Source organism: Oncorhynchus mykiss, chromosome 18, assembly GCF_057628025.1.
Source record: "Oncorhynchus mykiss isolate SJ-2025 chromosome 18, ASM5762802v1, whole genome shotgun sequence".
Classification (NCBI taxonomy): Eukaryota; Metazoa; Chordata; class Actinopteri; order Salmoniformes; family Salmonidae; genus Oncorhynchus; species Oncorhynchus mykiss.
The window spans coordinates 76,476,660-76,495,246 of NC_143039.1; the positions used below are offsets into that span (position 1 = coordinate 76,476,660).

At 50.1% G+C, this 18,587-nt stretch overlaps 1 protein-coding gene across 5 annotated transcripts in view; it reads left to right on the forward strand.

Annotated features, from left to right (window-relative positions):
- The window catches only part of fam49al (family with sequence similarity 49 member A, like), a 101,587-nt gene that overhangs the window by 71,181 nt on the left and 11,819 nt on the right, over window positions 1-18,587 (forward strand). For 3 of the 5 annotated variants that reach the window (XM_090209428.1, XM_090209430.1, XM_090209429.1), the window contains 3 exons: window positions 4,773-4,851; window positions 11,401-11,522; window positions 17,939-18,044. In XM_090209428.1, coding sequence (XP_090065554.1) covers window positions 4,782-4,851; window positions 11,401-11,522; window positions 17,939-18,044 — 298 coding nt within the window. In that variant the 5' untranslated portion in view covers window positions 4,773-4,781. Of the gene's footprint in view, window positions 1-4,772; window positions 4,852-5,913; window positions 5,994-11,400; window positions 11,523-17,938; window positions 18,045-18,587 lie in introns of all 5 variants that reach the window. The other 2 variants (XM_090209426.1, XM_090209427.1) reach the window with 1 other exon arrangement.

Here is an 18,587-nt window from a genome sequence, read left to right on the forward strand (position 1 = left end):
GATATACTGTTAGACCTGCTATCAACAGACATTAGATATACTGTCAGACCTGCTATCAACAGTAGATCTACTGTCAGACCTGTTATTAACAGTAGATCTACTTTTAGACCTGCTATCAACAGTAGATCTACTGTCAGACCTGTTATTAACAGTAGATCTACTTTTAGACCTGCTATCAACAGTAGATCTACTTTCAGACCTGCTATCAACAGTAGATATACTGTTAGACCTGCTATCCACAATATATCTACTGTTAAACCTGCTATCAACAGACAGTAGATCTACTGTTAGACCTGCTATCAACAGTAGATCTCCTGTTAGACCTGCTATCAACAGTAGATCTACTGTTAAACCTGCTATCAACAGACAGTAGATATACTGTTAGACCTGCTATCAACAGTAGATCTCCTGTTAGACCTGCTATCAACAGTAGATATACTGTTAGACCTGCTATCAACAGTAGATACAGTGCCTTGCGAAAGTATTCAGCCCCCTTGATCTTTGCGACCTTTTGCCACATTTCAGGCTTCAAACATAAAGATATAAAACTGTATTTTTTTGTGAAGAATCAACAACAAGTGGGACACAATCATGAAGTGGAACGACATTTATTGGATATTTCAAACTTTTTTAACAAATCAAAAACGGAAAAATTGGGCGTGCAAAATTATTCAGCCCCTTTACTTTCAGTGCAGCAAACTCTCTCCAGAAGTTCAGTGAGGATCTCTGAATGATCCAATGTTGACCTAAATGACTAATGATGATAAATACAATCCACCTGTGTGTAATCAAGTCTCCGTATAAATGCACCTGCACTGTGATAGTCTCAGAGGTCCGTTAAAAGCGCAGAGAGCATCATGAAGAACAAGGAACACGCCAGGCAGGTCCGAGATACTGTTGTGAAGAAGTTTAAAGCCGGATTTGGATACAAAAAGATTTCCCAAGCTTTAAACATCCCAAGGAGCACTGTGCAAGCGATAATATTGAAATGGAAGGAGTATCAGACCACTGCAAATCTACCAAGACCTGGCCGTCCCTCTAAACTTTCAGCTCATACAAGGAGAAGACTGATCAGAGATGCAGCCAAGAGGCCCATGATCACTCTGGATGAACTGCAGAGATCTACAGCTGAGGTGGGAGACTCTGTCCATAGGACAACAATCAGTCGTATATTGCACAAATCTGGCCTTTATGGAAGAGTGGCAAGAAGAAAGCCATTTCTTAAAGATATCCATAAAAAGTGTCGTTTAAAGTTTGCCACAAGCCACCTGGGAGACACACCAAACATGTGGAAGAAGGTGCTCTGGTCAGATGAAACCAAAATTGAACTTTTTGGCAACAATGCAAAATGTTATGTTTGGCGTAAAAGCAACACAGCTCATCACCCTGAACACACCATCTCCACTGTCAAACATGGTGGTGGCAGCATCATGGTTTGGGCCTGCTTTTCTTCAGCAGGGACAGGGAAGATGGTTAAAATTGATGGGAAGATGGATGGAGCCAAATACAGGAACATTCTGGAAGAAAACCTGATGGAGTCTGCAAAAGACCTGAGACTGGGACGGAGATTTGTCTTCCAACAAGACAATGATCCAAAACATAAAGCAAAATCTACAATGGAATGGTTCAAAAATAAACATATCCAGGTGTTAGAATGGCCAAGTCAAAGTCCAGACCTGAATCCAATTGAGAATCTGTGGAAAGAACTGAAAACTGCTGTTCACAAATGCTCTCCATCCAACCTCACTGAGCTCGAGCTGTTTTGCAAGGAGGAATGGGAAAAAATTTCAGTCTCTCGATGTGCAAAACTGATAGAGACATACCCCAAGCGACTTACAGCTGTAATCGCAGCAAAAGGTGGCGCTACAAAGTATTAACTTAAGGGGGCTGAATCATTTTGCACGCCCTATTTGTCCGTTTTTGATTTGTTAAAAAAGTTTGAAATATCCAATAAATGTCGTTCCACTTCATGATTGTGTCCCACTTGTTGTTGATTCTTCACAAAAAAATACAGTTTTATATCTTTATGTTTGAAGCCTGAAATGTGGAAAAAGGTCGCAAAGTTCAAGGGGGCCGAATACTTTCGCAAGGCACTGTATACTGTTAGACCTGCTATCAACAGACAGTAGATAAACTGTTAGACCTGCTATCAACAGACAGTAGATAAACTGTTAGACCTGCTATCAACAGACAGTAGATATACTGCTATCAACAGTAGATATACTGTCAGACCTGCTATCAACAGACAGTAGATAAACTGTTAGACCTGCTATCAACAGTAGATCTACTGTCAGACCTGCTATCAACAGACAGTAGATATACTGTTAGACCTGCTATCAACAGTAGATCTACTGTTAGACCTGCTATCAACACACAGTAGATAAACTGTTAGACCTGCTATCAACAGACAGTAGATATACTGTTAGACCTGCTATCAACAGTAGATATACTGCTGTCAACAGTAGATAAACTGTTAGACCTGCTATCAACAGTAGATCTACTGTCAGACCTGCTATCAACAGACAGTAGATATACTGTTAGACCTGCTATCAACAGTAGATCTACTGTTAGACCTGCTATCAACAGACAGTAGATATACTGTTAGACCTGCTATCAACAGTAGATATACTGTCAGACCTGCTATCAACAGACAGTAGATATACTGTTAGACCTGCTATCAACAGTAGATCTACTGTTAGACCTGCTATCAACACACAGTAGATAAACTGTTAGACCTGCTATCAACAGTAGATATACTGTTAGACCTGCTATCAACAGTAGATCTACTGTTAGACCTGCTATCAACAGTAGATCTACTGTTAGACCTGCTATCAACAGACAGTAGATATACTGTTAGACCTGCTATCAACAGTAGATATACTGTTAGACCTGCTATCAACAGTAGATCTACTGTTAGACCTGCTATCAACAGACAGTAGATAAACTGTTAGACCTGCTATCAACAGTAGATATACTGTTAGACCTGCTATCAACAGACAGTAGATATACTGTTAGACCTGCTATCAACAGTAGATATACTGTTAGACCTGCTATCAACAGTAGATCTACTGTTAGACCTGCTATCAACAGACAGTAGATAAACTGTTAGACCTGCTATCAACAGTAGATATACTGTTAGACCTGCTATCAACAGTAGATCTACTGTTAGACCTGCTATCAACAGACAGTAGATAAACTGTTAGACCTGCTATCAACAGTAGATATACTGTTAGACCTGCTATCAACAGTAGATATACTGTTAGACCTGCTATCAACAGACAGTAGATAAACTGTTAGACCTGCTATCAACAGACATTGATCTGAGAGAGGTTAGCTACATTTCGTGTGTGCCTCTGAAAACTGACCCAACATCTGCACGTTCTGTAGCCTTTATATGGACAATGAACTGATTGATTGATCGATTCAATGATGATTGATTGATTGATTCATTAATCAATAGAGAGTTTCATTTTAACTGTGGATAATTCATCAATAAGGCACGAGGGGGTGTGGTAATGGCTAATATACCACAACTATGGCCTGTTCCTGTACACCACACAACGCAGAGTGCCTGGACACAGCCCTTAGCCGTGAGATACTGGCCATGTACCACAAACCTCCGAGGTGCCTTATTGCTATTATAAACTGGTTACCAACGTAATTAGAGTTTTAAATATAAATGTTTTGTCATAAACATGGTATAAAGTCTGATATACCATGGCTTTTTTTAGCCAATCAGCATTCAGGGCTTGAACCACACAGTTTATAAATCCAGATGAACAATTAGGGGAGACAATAGGTCAGGAAAGGTGATTAGATGAGAGTGAGGCTAAAATAACATGGTTTCTACAACAATATAACATAGAAAAGCATTTCTCTGTACTGTTAGTCTCTCTCTCTCCAGGTTGGGGTTAGTTCTACTGTTAGTCTATGTGTCTCCAGGTTGGGGTTAGTTCTACTGTTAGTCTCTCTCTCTCCAGGTTGGGGTTAGTTCTACTGTTAGTCTATGTGTCTCCAGGTTGGGGTTAGTTCTACTGTTAGTCTCTCTCTCTCCAGGTTGGGGTTAGTTCTACTGTTAGTCTCTCTCTCTCCAGGTTGGGGTTAGTTCTACTGTTAGTCTATGTGTCTCCAGGTTGGGGTTAGTTCTACTGTTAGTCTCTCTCTCTCTCTCCAGGTTGGGGTTAGTTCTACTGTTAGTCTATGTGTCTCCAGGTTGGGGTTAGTTCTACTCTTAGTCTCTCTCTCTCTCCAGGTTGGGGTTAGTTCTACTGTTAGTCTCTCTCTCTCCAGGTTGGGGTTAGTTCTACTGTTAGTCTCTCTCTCTCCAGGTTGGGGTTAGTTCTACTGTTAGTCTATGTGTCTCCAGGTTGGGGTTAGTTCTACTGTTAGTCTCTCTCTCTCTCCAGGTTGGGGTTAGTTCTACTGTTAGTCTATGTGTCTCCAGGTTGGGGTTAGTTCTACTGTTAGTCTCTCTCTCTCCAGGAGGTTGGGGTTAGTTCTACTGTTAGTCTATGTGTCTCCAGGTTGGGGTTAGTTCTACTGTTAGTCTACGTGTCTCCAGTCCAGGTTGGGATTAGTTCTACTGTTAGTATATGTCTCTCCAGTCCAGGTTGGGGTTCGTTCTACTGTTAGTCTCTCTCTCTCCAGGTTGGGGTTAGTTCTACTGTTAGTCTCTCGCTCTCCAGGAGGTTGGGGTTAGTTCTACTGTTAGTCTCTCTCTCTCCAGGAGGTTGGGGTTAGTTCTACTGTTTGTCTATCTCTCTCCTGTCCAGGTTGCAGCCATGGGGAACCTCATTAAGGTCCTTGGCAAGGATTTAGAAAACTGTCCACATTTTTTCCTGGACTTTGAAAGTAAGTGAGCGCTGTTATGTGCATGCATATGTGTGTGTTTTTGACGTCTGTATCGGTGTGTGATGCAGGGTGGAGGTCAGAGGTGAAGGATGGGGTTTTAGATGTGGGTTGATGTTCTCATGGTGTGTTGGAGTGTCGTTGTGTTGTGTGTGGTGTTTGTCATGTTCAGAAACTCTCTACACTCACTCATTCTTGGACCTCCTGAACTGAACCAATCAGTCCTCATAAAGCCCCATGTCCATGATCCCTTTGTAGTTTAGCTCATCTTTAATTTAAGTTGACTTCACAATAAACAGAGGATAGTGGAGATAGTTCAGACAATATGATAGTTCAGATGTACCCAGCAGCCCTTCAGTACTGAGAAGCTGGACAGATGTACCCAGCAGCCCTCCAGTACTGAGAAGCTGGACAGATGTACCCAGCAGCCCCCTAGTACTGAGAAGCTGGACAGATGTACCCAGCAGCCCCTCAGTACTGAGAAGCTGGACAGATGTACCCAGCAGCCCTCCAGTACTGAGAAGCTGGACAGATGTACCCAGCAGCCCTCCAGTACTGAGAAGCTGGACAGATGTACCCAGCAGTTCCCCAGTACTGAGAAGCTGGACAGATGTACCCAGCAGTTCTCCAGTACTGAGAAGCTGGACAGATGTACCTAGCAGCCCTCCAGTACTGAGAAGCTGGACAGATGTACCCAGCAGTTCTCCAGTACTGAGAAGCTGGACAGATGTACCCAGCAGCCCTCCAGTACTGAGAAGCTGGACAGACGTACCTAGCAGCCCTCCAGTACTGAGAAGCTGGACAGACATACCCAGCAGCCCTCCAGTACTGAGAAGCTGGACAGCAGAGAGCTAGAAGAAAACTGAACAGAGAGTGAGATGGGAGAGAGTGATCTGTCTGTCCACGTTGCCATGCAAACACCACCCACAACCACAACATACCTGGGCGGAGTATGCCACCATCACACCCGACCGACCAACCCACCAACACACCACACACACGTCCCTCACACCACCCCCTCACCATCCACACACACACTCCTCTTCTCCCCTCTCTCTGTTCTAGGAGACTCATGGGTAACCTCCTGAAAGTGCTGGCTTGCTCCGAACTAGAGCATGGCCCAATAGTTTTCCTTGACTTTGAACGTGAGACCATCCTCTTTTTATTTATTTTCTTCTCTGTGTTTCTATTTTCTTTTGTCTTACTTTTTAGTTCTTCCTTCATTCTGTCCATGTGTTGTTTGTCATCTACCTGTAGTCTTCCTCCTCCTCCATGTTTCTCTCCTCAGTCGTCACCTTACACTCCATTTTTTCAGCTCAAGAGAAAGGGGACAGGGGGGGATACCTAGTCAGTTGTCCAACTGAATATATTCAACTGAAATGTGTCTTCCACATTTAACCCAACTCCTCTGAGGCTGGTCTTCATATGTAATAACTAATCTGCTGTTATATGAGAAGACTAGTTATGAGAATACTAGTTATGAGAAGACTAGTAATGTGAAGACTAGTAATGAGAAGACTAGTAATGAGAAGACTAGTAATGTGAAGACTAGTTATGAGAAGACTAGTAATGTGAAGACTAGTTATGAGAAGACTAGTTATGTGAAGACTAGTTATGTGAAGACTAGTAATGTGAAGACTAGTAATGTGAAGACTAGTAATGGGAAGACTATTAATGAGAAGACTAGTAATGTGAAGACTAGTAATGTGAAGACTAGTTATGTGAAGACTAGTTATGTGAAGACTAGTTATGAGAAGACTAGTTATGTGAAGACTAATAATGAGAAGACTAGTTATGAGAAGACTAGTAATGTGAAGACTAGTTATGTGAAAACTAGTTATGAGAAGACTAGTTATGTGAAGACTAGTTATGAGAAGACTAGTAATGTGAAGACTAGTTATGTGAAGACTAGTTATGTGAAGACTAGTATAAGCAAGAAGCCAGAATATGGCGACTACTAATTCAAATTGTATCCAGATTTTAAGATTGGAATCAGGCCCTTGCTTTTCTCTTCTTGCTATGAGATAAAGATGTCTTACAGCCTCAGAACATCTATATCTATCTTGTTGCTATGAGATAAAGATGTCTTGCAGCCTCAGACCATCTATATCTATCTTCTTGCTATGAGATAAAGATGTCTTGCAGCCTCAGACCATCTATATCTATCTTCTTGCTATGAGATAAAGATGTCTTGCAGCCTCAGACCATCTATATCTAACCACCCCTCTCTTCTTACCTCTATGCAATGCTGTCAGATGAGCGTGTGAGAGTGTGTGCATGTGTTTATATTTAAAATATGGTGTGTGCGTGAGTGTGTGTGCCAGAGGATGCTGGTAGGAGGAGCTATAGGAGGAAGGTCTCATCGTAATGGCTGGAATGGAATGAAATGGAACTAAGTTAGACGTGTGGTTTCCATGAGTCTGATACCGTACCATGAATTCTATTCCAGCCATCACAATGAGTCCGTCCAACTATGACTCCTCCCGGCAGCCTCCTGTGGCGTTCATATGCCTGTTTGTGTGTGTATGGGGGGCAGCGAGGGTCGTTTACAAGATAACCGCCTCCATCCTCGCCTTCCCTCTTTCCACACTGACCTCTAACTTCCTGCCTTCCTTCCTTCCTGCCTTCTCCAAAGTTCCCCCTGTTTATTAACAGAAATGTTTCCTTCCACTGGTCGATTCTGTTATAGATCCTATGGAAGAGGGAGAGCCCAATTGCTAGAGAGAAAGGGATGTTTGTCCTAAAGCAGAGTAAACCCCCGCTCTACAGTAGCACTGTACTCTCCTGCTCCAGTGAGAGGCAGAAGTCACCTCTGTCACACAGATGAAAGCTTGAGTTAACAATAACACAGACCAAAGCTAAAGACCTACTCCATAACCTAGAACTGTAATAATTCACCTTCATCTAGAATAAAACAAAAGCATCGACACAATAACTCATCTAAACAGGGTCAACTCCATTACAAACCAATCAACATAGACCAGGGATATAGGTCAACTCCATTATAAACCAAACAACATAGACCAGGGATACGGGTCAAATCCATTACAAACCAATCAACATAGACCAGAGATATAGGTCAACTCCATTACAAACCAAACAACATAGACCAGGGATATAGGTCAACTCCATTACAAACCAAACAACATAGACCAGGGATACGGGTCAAATCCATTACAAACCAATCAACATAGACCAGAGATATAGGTCAACTCCATTACAAACCAAACAACATAGACCAGGGATATAGGTCAACTCCATTACAAACCAAACAACATAGACCAGGGATATAGGTCAACTCCATTACAAACCAACCAACATAGACCAGGGATATAGGTCAACTCCATTACAAACCAAACAACATGGACCAGGGATATAGGTCAAATCCATTACAAACCAAACAACATAGACCAGGGATATAGGTCAACTCCATTACAAACCAAACATCATAGACCAGGGATACGGGTCAACTTCATTACAAACCAAACAACATGGACCAGGGATATAGGTCAACTCCATTACAAACCAATCAACATAGACCAGGGATACGGGTCAACTCCATTACAAACCAATCAACATAGACCAGGGATATAGGTCAACTCCATTACAAACCAACCAACATAGACCAGGGATATAGGTCAACTCCATTACAAACCAAACAACATGGACCAGGGATATAGGTCAACTCCATTACAAACCAATCAACATAGACCAGGGATATAGGTCAACTCCATTACAAACCAATCAACATAGACCAGGGATATAGGTCAACTCCATTACAAACCAATCAACATGGACCAGGGATACGGGTCAACTCCATTACAAACCAAACAACATGGACCAGGGATACGGGTCAACAACAGGGAAGTGTAACCTGGGATAGTTAAACAGACGTTATTAACAGCTCCTTTGTATATGTGAGGAGAGTGTGAGGCGTTCCATCTCTACGGTAAACGCAGGAGTGGATTCATGGAGCAGAGAGCACAGGTGTCTCTGAATCGCTGCAAATTACACAACAAAATGGCCACAACATCCGCTAAACACGAACATGAACAAACAGACACTGTTACGTGTTTATCAGAGTCCGAAAACGAGTATGCGTAATAGTTGGCAGGGTTCTATAATATTGGACCGTTGGTTTTCATACTTTTTGGAATCGTCAGCGCTATTTTATCTACCTGTCGCTACCTTCAAGTGGCTGGAGCTGCTGGGAGGTGCACGTTAGGGCCGTGTGTGTGTGTGTGTGTGTGTGTGTGTGTGTGTGTGTGTGTGTGTGTGTGTCCCACGGATGGATGGTCACAATGTAGCTATGTCACGCCGAACTGTCTCTTCTGGGGACTCTGAATTACAAAAAAAAAGTAAAATTAGCAACAGAAAAAAAAGCCTACAGTACAGTGATTGAGAGGCAACGTGTGTGTGTACTTTAGTTTTGGCTGTTCAGCTGATCTGGCTACGACCTTTGGATGAGAGACAAAAAAAAGAAGAAGATGTATGTGAACTCCATTTGGCAGTTCACATACACTACCCACAATCCTCCTCTGGATATGAAAGGCCATTTCTAAATGTGGATCTCTGTGACGTAGAAGCGTAGAGGGAGACAATGCTATAGGAACACATCAGGCTGACGCAGGGCTAAAAAAAAATGCTGTATTGTGAATTAAGCAACACTATTCCCTACAGCTCTCACCCTCTCTGTGCCCACACACACACTCTCTCTCTCTCATTCTCTCAGCAGTCTTTTCAGGGTTTCTTCCACTCCCACAGCCCCTCTTTCCACCTCTCTCTCTCTCTCTCTCTCATTCTCTCTCTCTCTCTTCCACTCCCACAGCACCTCTTTCCACCTCTCTTTCTCCACCATATGGATCTTTCTTTGCTGTCTCTACTTGGATTGTTCTTCCTGTTCCTGTCCCCTCTCTCTCTTCCTATATCTCGTCCCATCCATCCATCTCTCTCTTTCTCTCCCCCTCCCCCTCTCTCTCTCCCCCCTCCCCCTCTCTCTCTCTCTTCTTATATCTCGTCCCTTCCATCCATCTCTCTCTTTCTCTCCCCCTCCCCCTCTCTCTCTCCCCTTTCCTCTGACCACAGTGCAGCCCGGTTTCCAGTGCAGCCCAGCTGCCGGCCGGCATGCATGCAGCAGATTGGTCAGACCTTTCCTGTTCCGTTTAATCTGGGGGATTGTTTAATCGGGCCTGGCCAACCCCAGAGCCCTGACTGCTTTGTGAGAGTCAGCGACAACACAGGTCTTGGGACTATACATCCTTTAAGCACGGTTCATACAGGAATTGGAAAGTCAAAATCAAGGATTCCAGGGTCTTTCTCATCCACATTTTCAAGACCTTAAGATATACAATTGTATAATTTATATAATTATAGATATAAGGCCCCCCCCCCCCCCATAAAGAGCATGCAAGAAGTGTTTTTAAAAAGTAGGCAATTTAAGCCTTATCAATGCATAATTGTATTACATTTTATTTAACTAGGCAAGTAGGTTATGAAGAAATTCTTATTTACAATGATAACCTACCAAGAGGCAGAAGGCCTCCTGCAGGACTGGGGGGGGGGAGCTGGGACACATTTTTTTTTTTAAAGTATCAACTAAAAATATAGGGCAAAAAACACATCACGACAAGAGAGACAACACAACACTACGTAAAGAGAGAGACCTGCAGCGGCAACAACAGTCAGGGGTGATACGATATCACTGACATCATATCACAACAACCCAAGCTTTAGGTCGTGCTTCCCTGACTCCTGTGTGTGACAGAGCTGATTAACTAGCTTATTCCGATTATATTAATTCACCTCAAAAAGGGGGGGGGGGGGGGGGGTGCAGATCCTTGACCTGACATGTGACCATGTAACTCAAACGTCAAGTAACAAATGAACCAGCCTGCTGACATACATGCAGAATTCAATGACAATCAAAAAAAATGGACACTTTTTACACACAACTCTTCACGGGAAATATGTCGAACGTAGAAGGAGAAGTCACACAAAAGCGTGAACAAATATCAAATCAAACTAAGATGTTATTGGTCACATACACATGGTTAGCAGATGCCCCCTCTGGGACAGGACAGACTAATCTACTGTAGTAGTGGAGGTACTGTACAGACACATATCTCATGTCAAGATCTGGACCTCTGTGGCGTGTAGTGACTGTACAGATATATATTTATATTGCAAAGATCTTCGTGCTAATTCTCTTTCAATCCTCATCCTCCCTCGGTCACTAAACACCCTTCCCCTTACTCCCCTTTCACCCCCAACCTGTCCTATAAACCGAACCCCAATTCCCCCCCCCCCTCCCCACACACCCTGTCCTATAACCTAAACCTCAATTCTCCCCCTCACACACCCTGTCCTATAACCTAAACCCCAATCCCCCCCCCACACACCCTGTCCTATAACCTAAACCCCAAATCCCCCACACATACCCTGTCCCTACTCTCCTCTCCAAAATTAAACTTCCCATAATGCTCCTCTCTACTCTCAACCCCAACCCTACCCTCCAAAACTCCATGTCCCATCATGCTCCTCTCCCTCCTCCAGATGCTCAGCCTACGGAGGCAGAGACGGCGGTATGGAACCAGGTCAGTGCTGTCCTGGAGGAGGCCCACGGCATCCTGGCTGAACTACAGTCATACAACGGGGCGGGGCAGGAGATACGAGAGGTGAGGGGTGGGGTGGGGTGAGGGGGGGGGGGGGCAGGAGATACGAGAGGTGAGGGAGGGGTGTGTGTGTGTGGGGAGGGGTGTGTGTGGGGGGGGCAGGAGATACGAGAGGTGAGGGGTGGGGTGGGGTGAGGGGGGGGGGGGGGCAGGAGATACGAGAGGTGAGGGAGGGGTGTGTGTGTGTGGGGAGGGGTGTGTGTGGGGGGGGCAGGAGATACGAGAGGTGAGGGGTGGGGTGGGGTGAGGGGGGGGGGGGCAGGAGATACGAGAGGTGAGGGAGGGGTGTGTGTGTGTGGGGAGGGGTGTGTGTGGGGGGGGCAGGAGATACGAGAGGTGAGGGGTGGGGTGTGTGTGTGTGGGGAGGGGTGTGTGTGGGGGGGGGCAGGAGATACGAGAGGTGAGGGAGGGGTGTGTGTGTGTGGGGAGGGGTGTGTGTGGGGGGGGGGTGTGTGTGTGTGGGGGCAGGAGATACGAGAGGTGAGGGAGGGGTGTGTGTGTGTGGGGAGGGGTGTGTGTGGGGGGGGCAGGAGATACGAGAGGTGAGGGGTGGGGTGGGGTGGGGCAGGAGATACGAGAGGTGAGGGGTGGGGTGGAGTGTGTGTGTGGGGTGGGGTGTGTGTGTGGGGAGGGGTGTGTGTGTGTGGGGGCAGGAGATACGAGAGGTGAGGGAGGGGTGTGTGTGTGTGGGGAGGGGTGTGTGTGGGGGGGGCAGGAGATACGAGAGGTGAGGGAGGGGTGTGTGTGTGTGGGGAGGGGTGTGTGTGGGGGGGGCAGGAGATACGAGAGGTGAGGGGTGGGGTGTGTGTGTGTGGGGAGGGGTGTGTGTGGGGGGGGCAGGAGATACGAGAGGTGAGGGGTGGGGTGTGTGTGTGTGGGGAGGGGTGTGTGTGGGGGGGGGCAGGAGATACGAGAGGTGAGGGAGGGGTGTGTGTGTGTGGGGAGGGGTGTGTGTGGGGGGGGCAGGAGATACGAGAGGTGAGGGGTGGGGTGTGTGTGTGTGGGGAGGGGTGTGTGTGGGGGGGGGCAGGAGATACGAGAGGTGAGGGAGGGGTGTGTGTGTGTGGGGAGGGGTGTGTGTGGGGGGGGGGTGTGTGTGTGTGGGGGCAGGAGATACGAGAGGTGAGGGAGGGGTGTGTGTGTGTGGGGAGGGGTGTGTGTGGGGGGGGCAGGAGATACGAGAGGTGAGGGGTGGGGTGGGGTGGGGCAGGAGATACGAGAGGTGAGGGGAGGGGTTAGTGAGGAGGGGGGGGGGGGACAGGAGATACGAGAGGTGAGGGGTGGGGTGGGGTGTGTGTGGGGGGAGGGGTGTGTGTGTGGGGAGGGGTGTGTGTGTGTGGGGGCAGGAGATACGAGAGGTGAGGGAGGGGTGTGTGTGTGTGGGGAGGGGTGTGTGTGGGGGGGGCAGGAGATACGAGAGGTGAGGGGTGGGGTGTGTGTGTGTGGGGAGGGGTGTGTGTGGGGGGGGGCAGGAGATACGAGAGGTGAGGGAGGGGTGTGTGTGTGTGGGGAGGGGTGTGTGTGGGGGGGGGGGTGTGTGTGTGTGGGGGCAGGAGATACGAGAGGTGAGGGAGGGGTGTGTGTGTGTGGGGAGGGGTGTGTGTGGGGGGGGCAGGAGATACGAGAGGTGAGGGGTGGGGTGGGGTGGGGCAGGAGATACGAGAGGTGAGGGGTGGGGTGGAGTGTGTGTGTGGGGTGGGGTGTGTGTGTGGGGAGGGGTGTGTGTGTGTGGGGGCAGGAGATACGAGAGGTGAGGGAGGGGTGTGTGTGTGTGGGGAGGGGTGTGTGTGGGGGGGGCAGGAGATACGAGAGGTGAGGGGTGGGGTGTGTGTGTGTGGGGAGGGGTGTGTGTGGGGGGGGGCAGGAGATACGAGAGGTGAGGGGAGGGGTGGGGTGTGTGTGTGGGGGGGGCAGGAGATACGAGAGGTGAGGGGTGGGGTGGGGTGTGTGTGTGGGGTGGGGTGTGTGTGTGGGGAGGGGTGTGTGTGTGTGGGGGCAGGAGATACGAGAGGTGAGGGAGGGGTGTGTGTGTGTGGGGAGGGGTGTGTGTGGGGGGGGCAGGAGATACGAGAGGTGAGGGGTGGGGAATGTGTGTGTGGGGAGGGGTGTGTGTGGGGGGGGGCAGGAGATACGAGAGGTGAGGGAGGGGTGTGTGTGTGTGGGGAGGGGTGTGTGTGGGGGGGGGCAGGAGATACGAGAGGTGAGGGGGTGGTGTGTGTGTGTGGGGAGGGGTGTGTGTGGGGGGGGGCAGGAGATACGAGAGGTGAGGGAGGGGTGTGTGTGTGTGGGGAGGGGTGTGTGTGGGGGGGGGCAGGAGATACGAGAGGTGAGGGAGGGGTGTGTGTGGGGAGGGGTGTGTGTGGGGGGGGGCAGGAGATACGAGAGGTGAGGGAGGGGTGTGTGTGTGTGGGGAGGGGTGTGTGTGGGGGGGGGCAGGAGATACGAGAGGTGAGGGGGTGGTGTGTGTGTGTGGGGAGGGGTGTGTGTGGGGGGGGGGCAGGAGACACGAGAGGTGAGAGAGGGGTGTGTGTGTGTGTGTGGGGAGGGGTGTGTGTGGGGGGGGCAGGAGATACGAGAGGTGAGGGGAGTGGTGTGTGTGTGTGGGGAGGGGTGTGTGTGTGTGTGTGGGGAGGGGCGTGTGTGGGGGGGGACAGGAGATACGAGAGGTGAGGGGTGGGGTGTGTGTGGGGAGGGGTGTGTGGGGGGGGGGGGGGGGCAGGAGATACGAGAGGTGAGGGGTGGGGTGTGTGTGGGGAGGGGTGTGTGTGGGGGGGGGGCAGGAGATACGAGAGGTGAGGGGAGTGGTGTGTGTGTGTGGGGAGGGGTGTGTGTGGGGGGGACAGGAGATACGAGAGGTGAGGGGAGGGGTGTGTGTGTGTGTGAGGGGAGGGGTGTGTGTGGGGGGGGACAGGAGATACGAGAGGTGAGGGGTGGGGTGTGTGTGGGGAGGGGTGTGTGTGGGGGGGGGCAGGAGATACGAGAGGTGAGGGGAGTGGTGTGTGTGTGTGGGGAGGGGTGTGTGTTGGGGGGGACAGGAGATACGAGAGGTGAGGGGAGGGGTGTGTGTGTGTGGGGAGGGGTGTGTGTGGGGGGGGGGCAGGAGATACGAGAGGTGAGGGAGGGAGGTGTGTGTGTGTGGGGTGGGGTGTGTGTGTGGGGAGGGGTGTGTGTGTGTGGGGGCAGGAGATACGAGAGGTGAGGGGTGGGGTGGGGTGTGTGTGTGGGGTGGGGTGTGTGAGTGGGGAGGGGTGTGTGTGTGTGGGGGCAGGAGATACGAGAGGTGAGGGAGGGGTGTGTGTGTGTGGGGAGGGGTGTGTGTGGGGGGGGCAGGAGATACGAGAGGTGAGGGGTGGGGTGTGTGTGTGTGGGGAGGGGTGTGTGTGGGGGGGGGCAGGAGATACGAGAGGTGAGGGAGGGGTGTGTGTGTGTGGGGAGGGGTGTGTGTGGGGGGGGGCAGGAGATACGAGAGGTGAGGGGAGGGGTGGGGTGTGTGTGTGGGGGGGGCAGGAGATACGAGAGGTGAGGGGTGGGGTGGGGTGTGTGTGTGGGGTGGGGTGTGTGTGTGGGGAGGGGTGTGTGTGTGTGGGGGCAGGAGATACGAGAGGTGAGGGAGGGGTGTGTGTGTGTGGGGAGGGGTGTGTGTGGGGGGGGCAGGAGATACGAGAGGTGAGGGGTGGGGTGTGTGTGTGTGGGGAGGGGTGTGTGTGGGGGGGGGCAGGAGATACGAGAGGTGAGGGAGGGGTGTGTGTGTGTGGGGAGGGGTGTGTGTGGGGGGGGGCAGGAGATACGAGAGGTGAGGGAGGGGTGTGTGTGTGTGGGGAGGGGTGTGTGTGGGGGGGGCAGGAGATACGAGAGGTGAGGGAGGGGTGTGTGTGGGGAGGGGTGTGTGTGGGGGGGGGCAGGAGATACGAGAGGTGAGGGAGGGGTGTGTGTGTGTGGGGAGGGGTGTGTGTGGGGGGGGGCAGGAGATACGAGAGGTGAGGGGGTGGTGTGTGTGTGTGGGGAGGGGTGTGTGTGGGGGGGGGCAGGAGATACGAGAGGTGAGGGAGGGGTGTGTGTGTGTGGGGAGGGGTGTGTGTGGGGGGGGGCAGGAGATACGAGAGGTGAGGGAGGGGTGTGTGTGGGGAGGGGTGTGTGTGGGGGGGGGCAGGAGATACGAGAGGTGAGGGAGGGGTGTGTGTGTGTGGGGAGGGGTGTGTGTGGGGGGGGGCAGGAGATACGAGAGGTGAGGGGGTGGTGTGTGTGTGTGGTGAGGGGTGTGTGTGGGGGGGGGGCAGGAGACACGAGAGGTGAGAGAGGGGTGTGTGTGTGTGTGTGGGGAGGGGTGTGTGTGGGGGGGGCAGGAGATACGAGAGGTGAGGGGAGTGGTGTGTGTGTGTGGGGAGGGGTGTGTGTGTGTGTGTGGGGAGGGGCGTGTGTGGGGGGGGACAGGAGATACGAGAGGTGAGGGGTGGGGTGTGTGTGGGGAGGGGTGTGTGGGGGGGGGGGGCAGGAGATACGAGAGGTGAGGGGTGGGGTGTGTGTGGGGAGGGGTGTGTGTGGGGGGGGGGCAGGAGATACGAGAGGTGAGGGGAGTGGTGTGTGTGTGTGGGGAGGGGTGTGTGTGGGGGGGACAGGAGATACGAGAGGTGAGGGGTGTGTGTGTGTGTGAGGGGAGGGGTGTGTGTGGGGGGGGACAGGAGATACGAGAGGTGAGGGGTGGGGTGTGTGTGGGGAGGGGTGTGTGTGGGGGGGGGCAGGAGATACGAGAGGTGAGGGGAGTGGTGTGTGTGTGTGGGGAGGGGTGTGTGTTGGGGGGGACAGGAGATACGAGAGGTGAGGGGAGGGGTGTGTGTTTGTGGGGAGGGGTGTGTGTGGGGGGGGGGGCAGGAGATACGAGAGGTGAGGGAGGGAGGTGTGTGTGTGTGGGGAGGGGTGTGTGTGGGGGGGGGCAGGAGATACGAGAGGTGAGGGAGGGGTGTGTGTGTGTGGGGAGGGGTGTGTGTGGGGGGGGGCAGAAGATACGAGAGGTGAGGGAGGGGTGTGTGTGTGTGGGGGGGGCAGGAGATACGAGAGGTGAGGGAGGGGTGTGTGTGTGTGGGGAGGGGTGTGTGTGGGGGGGGACAGGAGATACGAGAGGTGAGGGAGGGGTGTGTGTGTGTGGGGAGGGGTGTGTGTGGGGGGGGGCAGGAGATACGAGAGGTGAGGGAGGGGTGTGTGTGTGTGGGGAGGGGTGTGTGTGGGGGGGGGCAGGAGATACGAGAGGTGAGGGAGAGGTGTGTGTGTGTGGGGAGGGGTGTGTGTGGGGGGGGGCAGGAGATACGAGAGGTGAGGGGAGGGGTGTGTGTGCAGGGAGGGGGGGTGGCAACAACGACTAAGCAGAATATGAATTTTTGTTAATGCCGCTAAGTGCTGTAACAAATGAAGCCAAATTGCAACAGGTAGCCTGCTATTCTGATACACACAAATGACTATTCACAAATAATCATTTACCTGAATATATTCCTTCCCCCGTTATTCATGTTATTATACTCTTGTTCACCAGCCACAAACGTTACACTAACGGTTCATCAAACAGTTCTACTGTTCAAACGTTGGTCTTTAACGTGTGGTGGATGGGTGGTGTTGAGTAAAGTTCAAAGGTTTGCTCAGCTGTGTAACACACACACACACACACACACACACACACACAACAGTGATCTCTCTCTCTCTCTCTCACATCACAGACTTCAACGCAGCCTAGGTGGTCAGCCAGGCATCAAAACACAGAACACACAACAATCACGAACATGCTATTATCAACACCAGACAGGGAACCAGGGGCTTCAATTCCCACTCCTTGTATATCAACGACTACTGAGAAGAGAATAGCATGGCGGTTCAGCTTTGATCACTCTGTAGCGTAATAGTATTGAGTATTTGGTATAGTACTAGCTTCCTGCTGTAGTTTACGTTCCATTCAAATATATATTTTTTTATGGACAGCATAGAGCTTGAAGTAATCAATAATCTATCACATATGGCTCTCACTAATCCAGTCCTGTCAGATCAGTGATTACTTAAGGAAGGAAGGAATTCCTTTTAATGTTAGAAATACTTGTTCCCATTCCAGATGAACATTCTATATTTCCCTAAATTGTGGATTGTGTTTTCTAAGTTTCCAGAGACCAGAGCTCCAGAGCTCTGCTTCGGGAGCTTCCTCTCCTCTCCCTTCTTCCTCTCCTCTCCCTTCTTCCTCTCCTTCTTCTCTTCCTTTGTCGTCATCTTCCTCACCTTCTTCTTCTCTCCCTCTTCCTCTGTCGTCATCTTCCTCACCTTCTTCTTATTCTCTCCCTCTTCCTCACCTTCTTCTTCTCTCCCTCTTCCTCTGTTGTTATCTTCCTCACCTTCTTCTTCTTCTCTTCCTCTTCCTCTGTCGTCATCTTCCTCTCCTTCTCCAGGCCATCCAGAACCCAGGTGATCTGCAGTTACAGGAGAAGGCCTGGAACGCAGTCTGCCCCCTGGTGGCCAAGCTCAAACGCTTCTACGAGTTCTCCCTCCGACTGGGTAGGTGACACACACACAAGCATGCACGCAAACACACACACACATACATACATACATACATGCACACACACACAGCTCTTTCCTCCTCTGCAGTAGCCTGACCTATCAGGCAGGCAGCAGTTGCTAAGGCAACAACAGAACGCGGTCATTGAGCAGAGATAGAGAGATAGAGAGTGAGACAGGGAGAGGGGGAGAAAGGGAGAGGGGGAGAAAGAGAGTGAGACAGGGAGAGGGGGAGAGGGAGGGAGAGAGAGAAAGAGAGAGAGAGAGAGAGGGTTACTTCTCACACTAAACACAGATCCTACACCCTTCTCACACTAACCACAGACCCTACACACTTCTCACACTAAACAGACTTCTCACACTAAACACAGACCCTACACACTTCTCACACTAAACAAAGACCCTACACACTTCTCACACTAAACAAAGACCCTACACACTTCTCACACTAAACACAGACCCTACACACTTCTCACACTAAACACAGACCCTACACACTTCTCACACTAAACACAGACCCTACACACTTCTCATACTAAA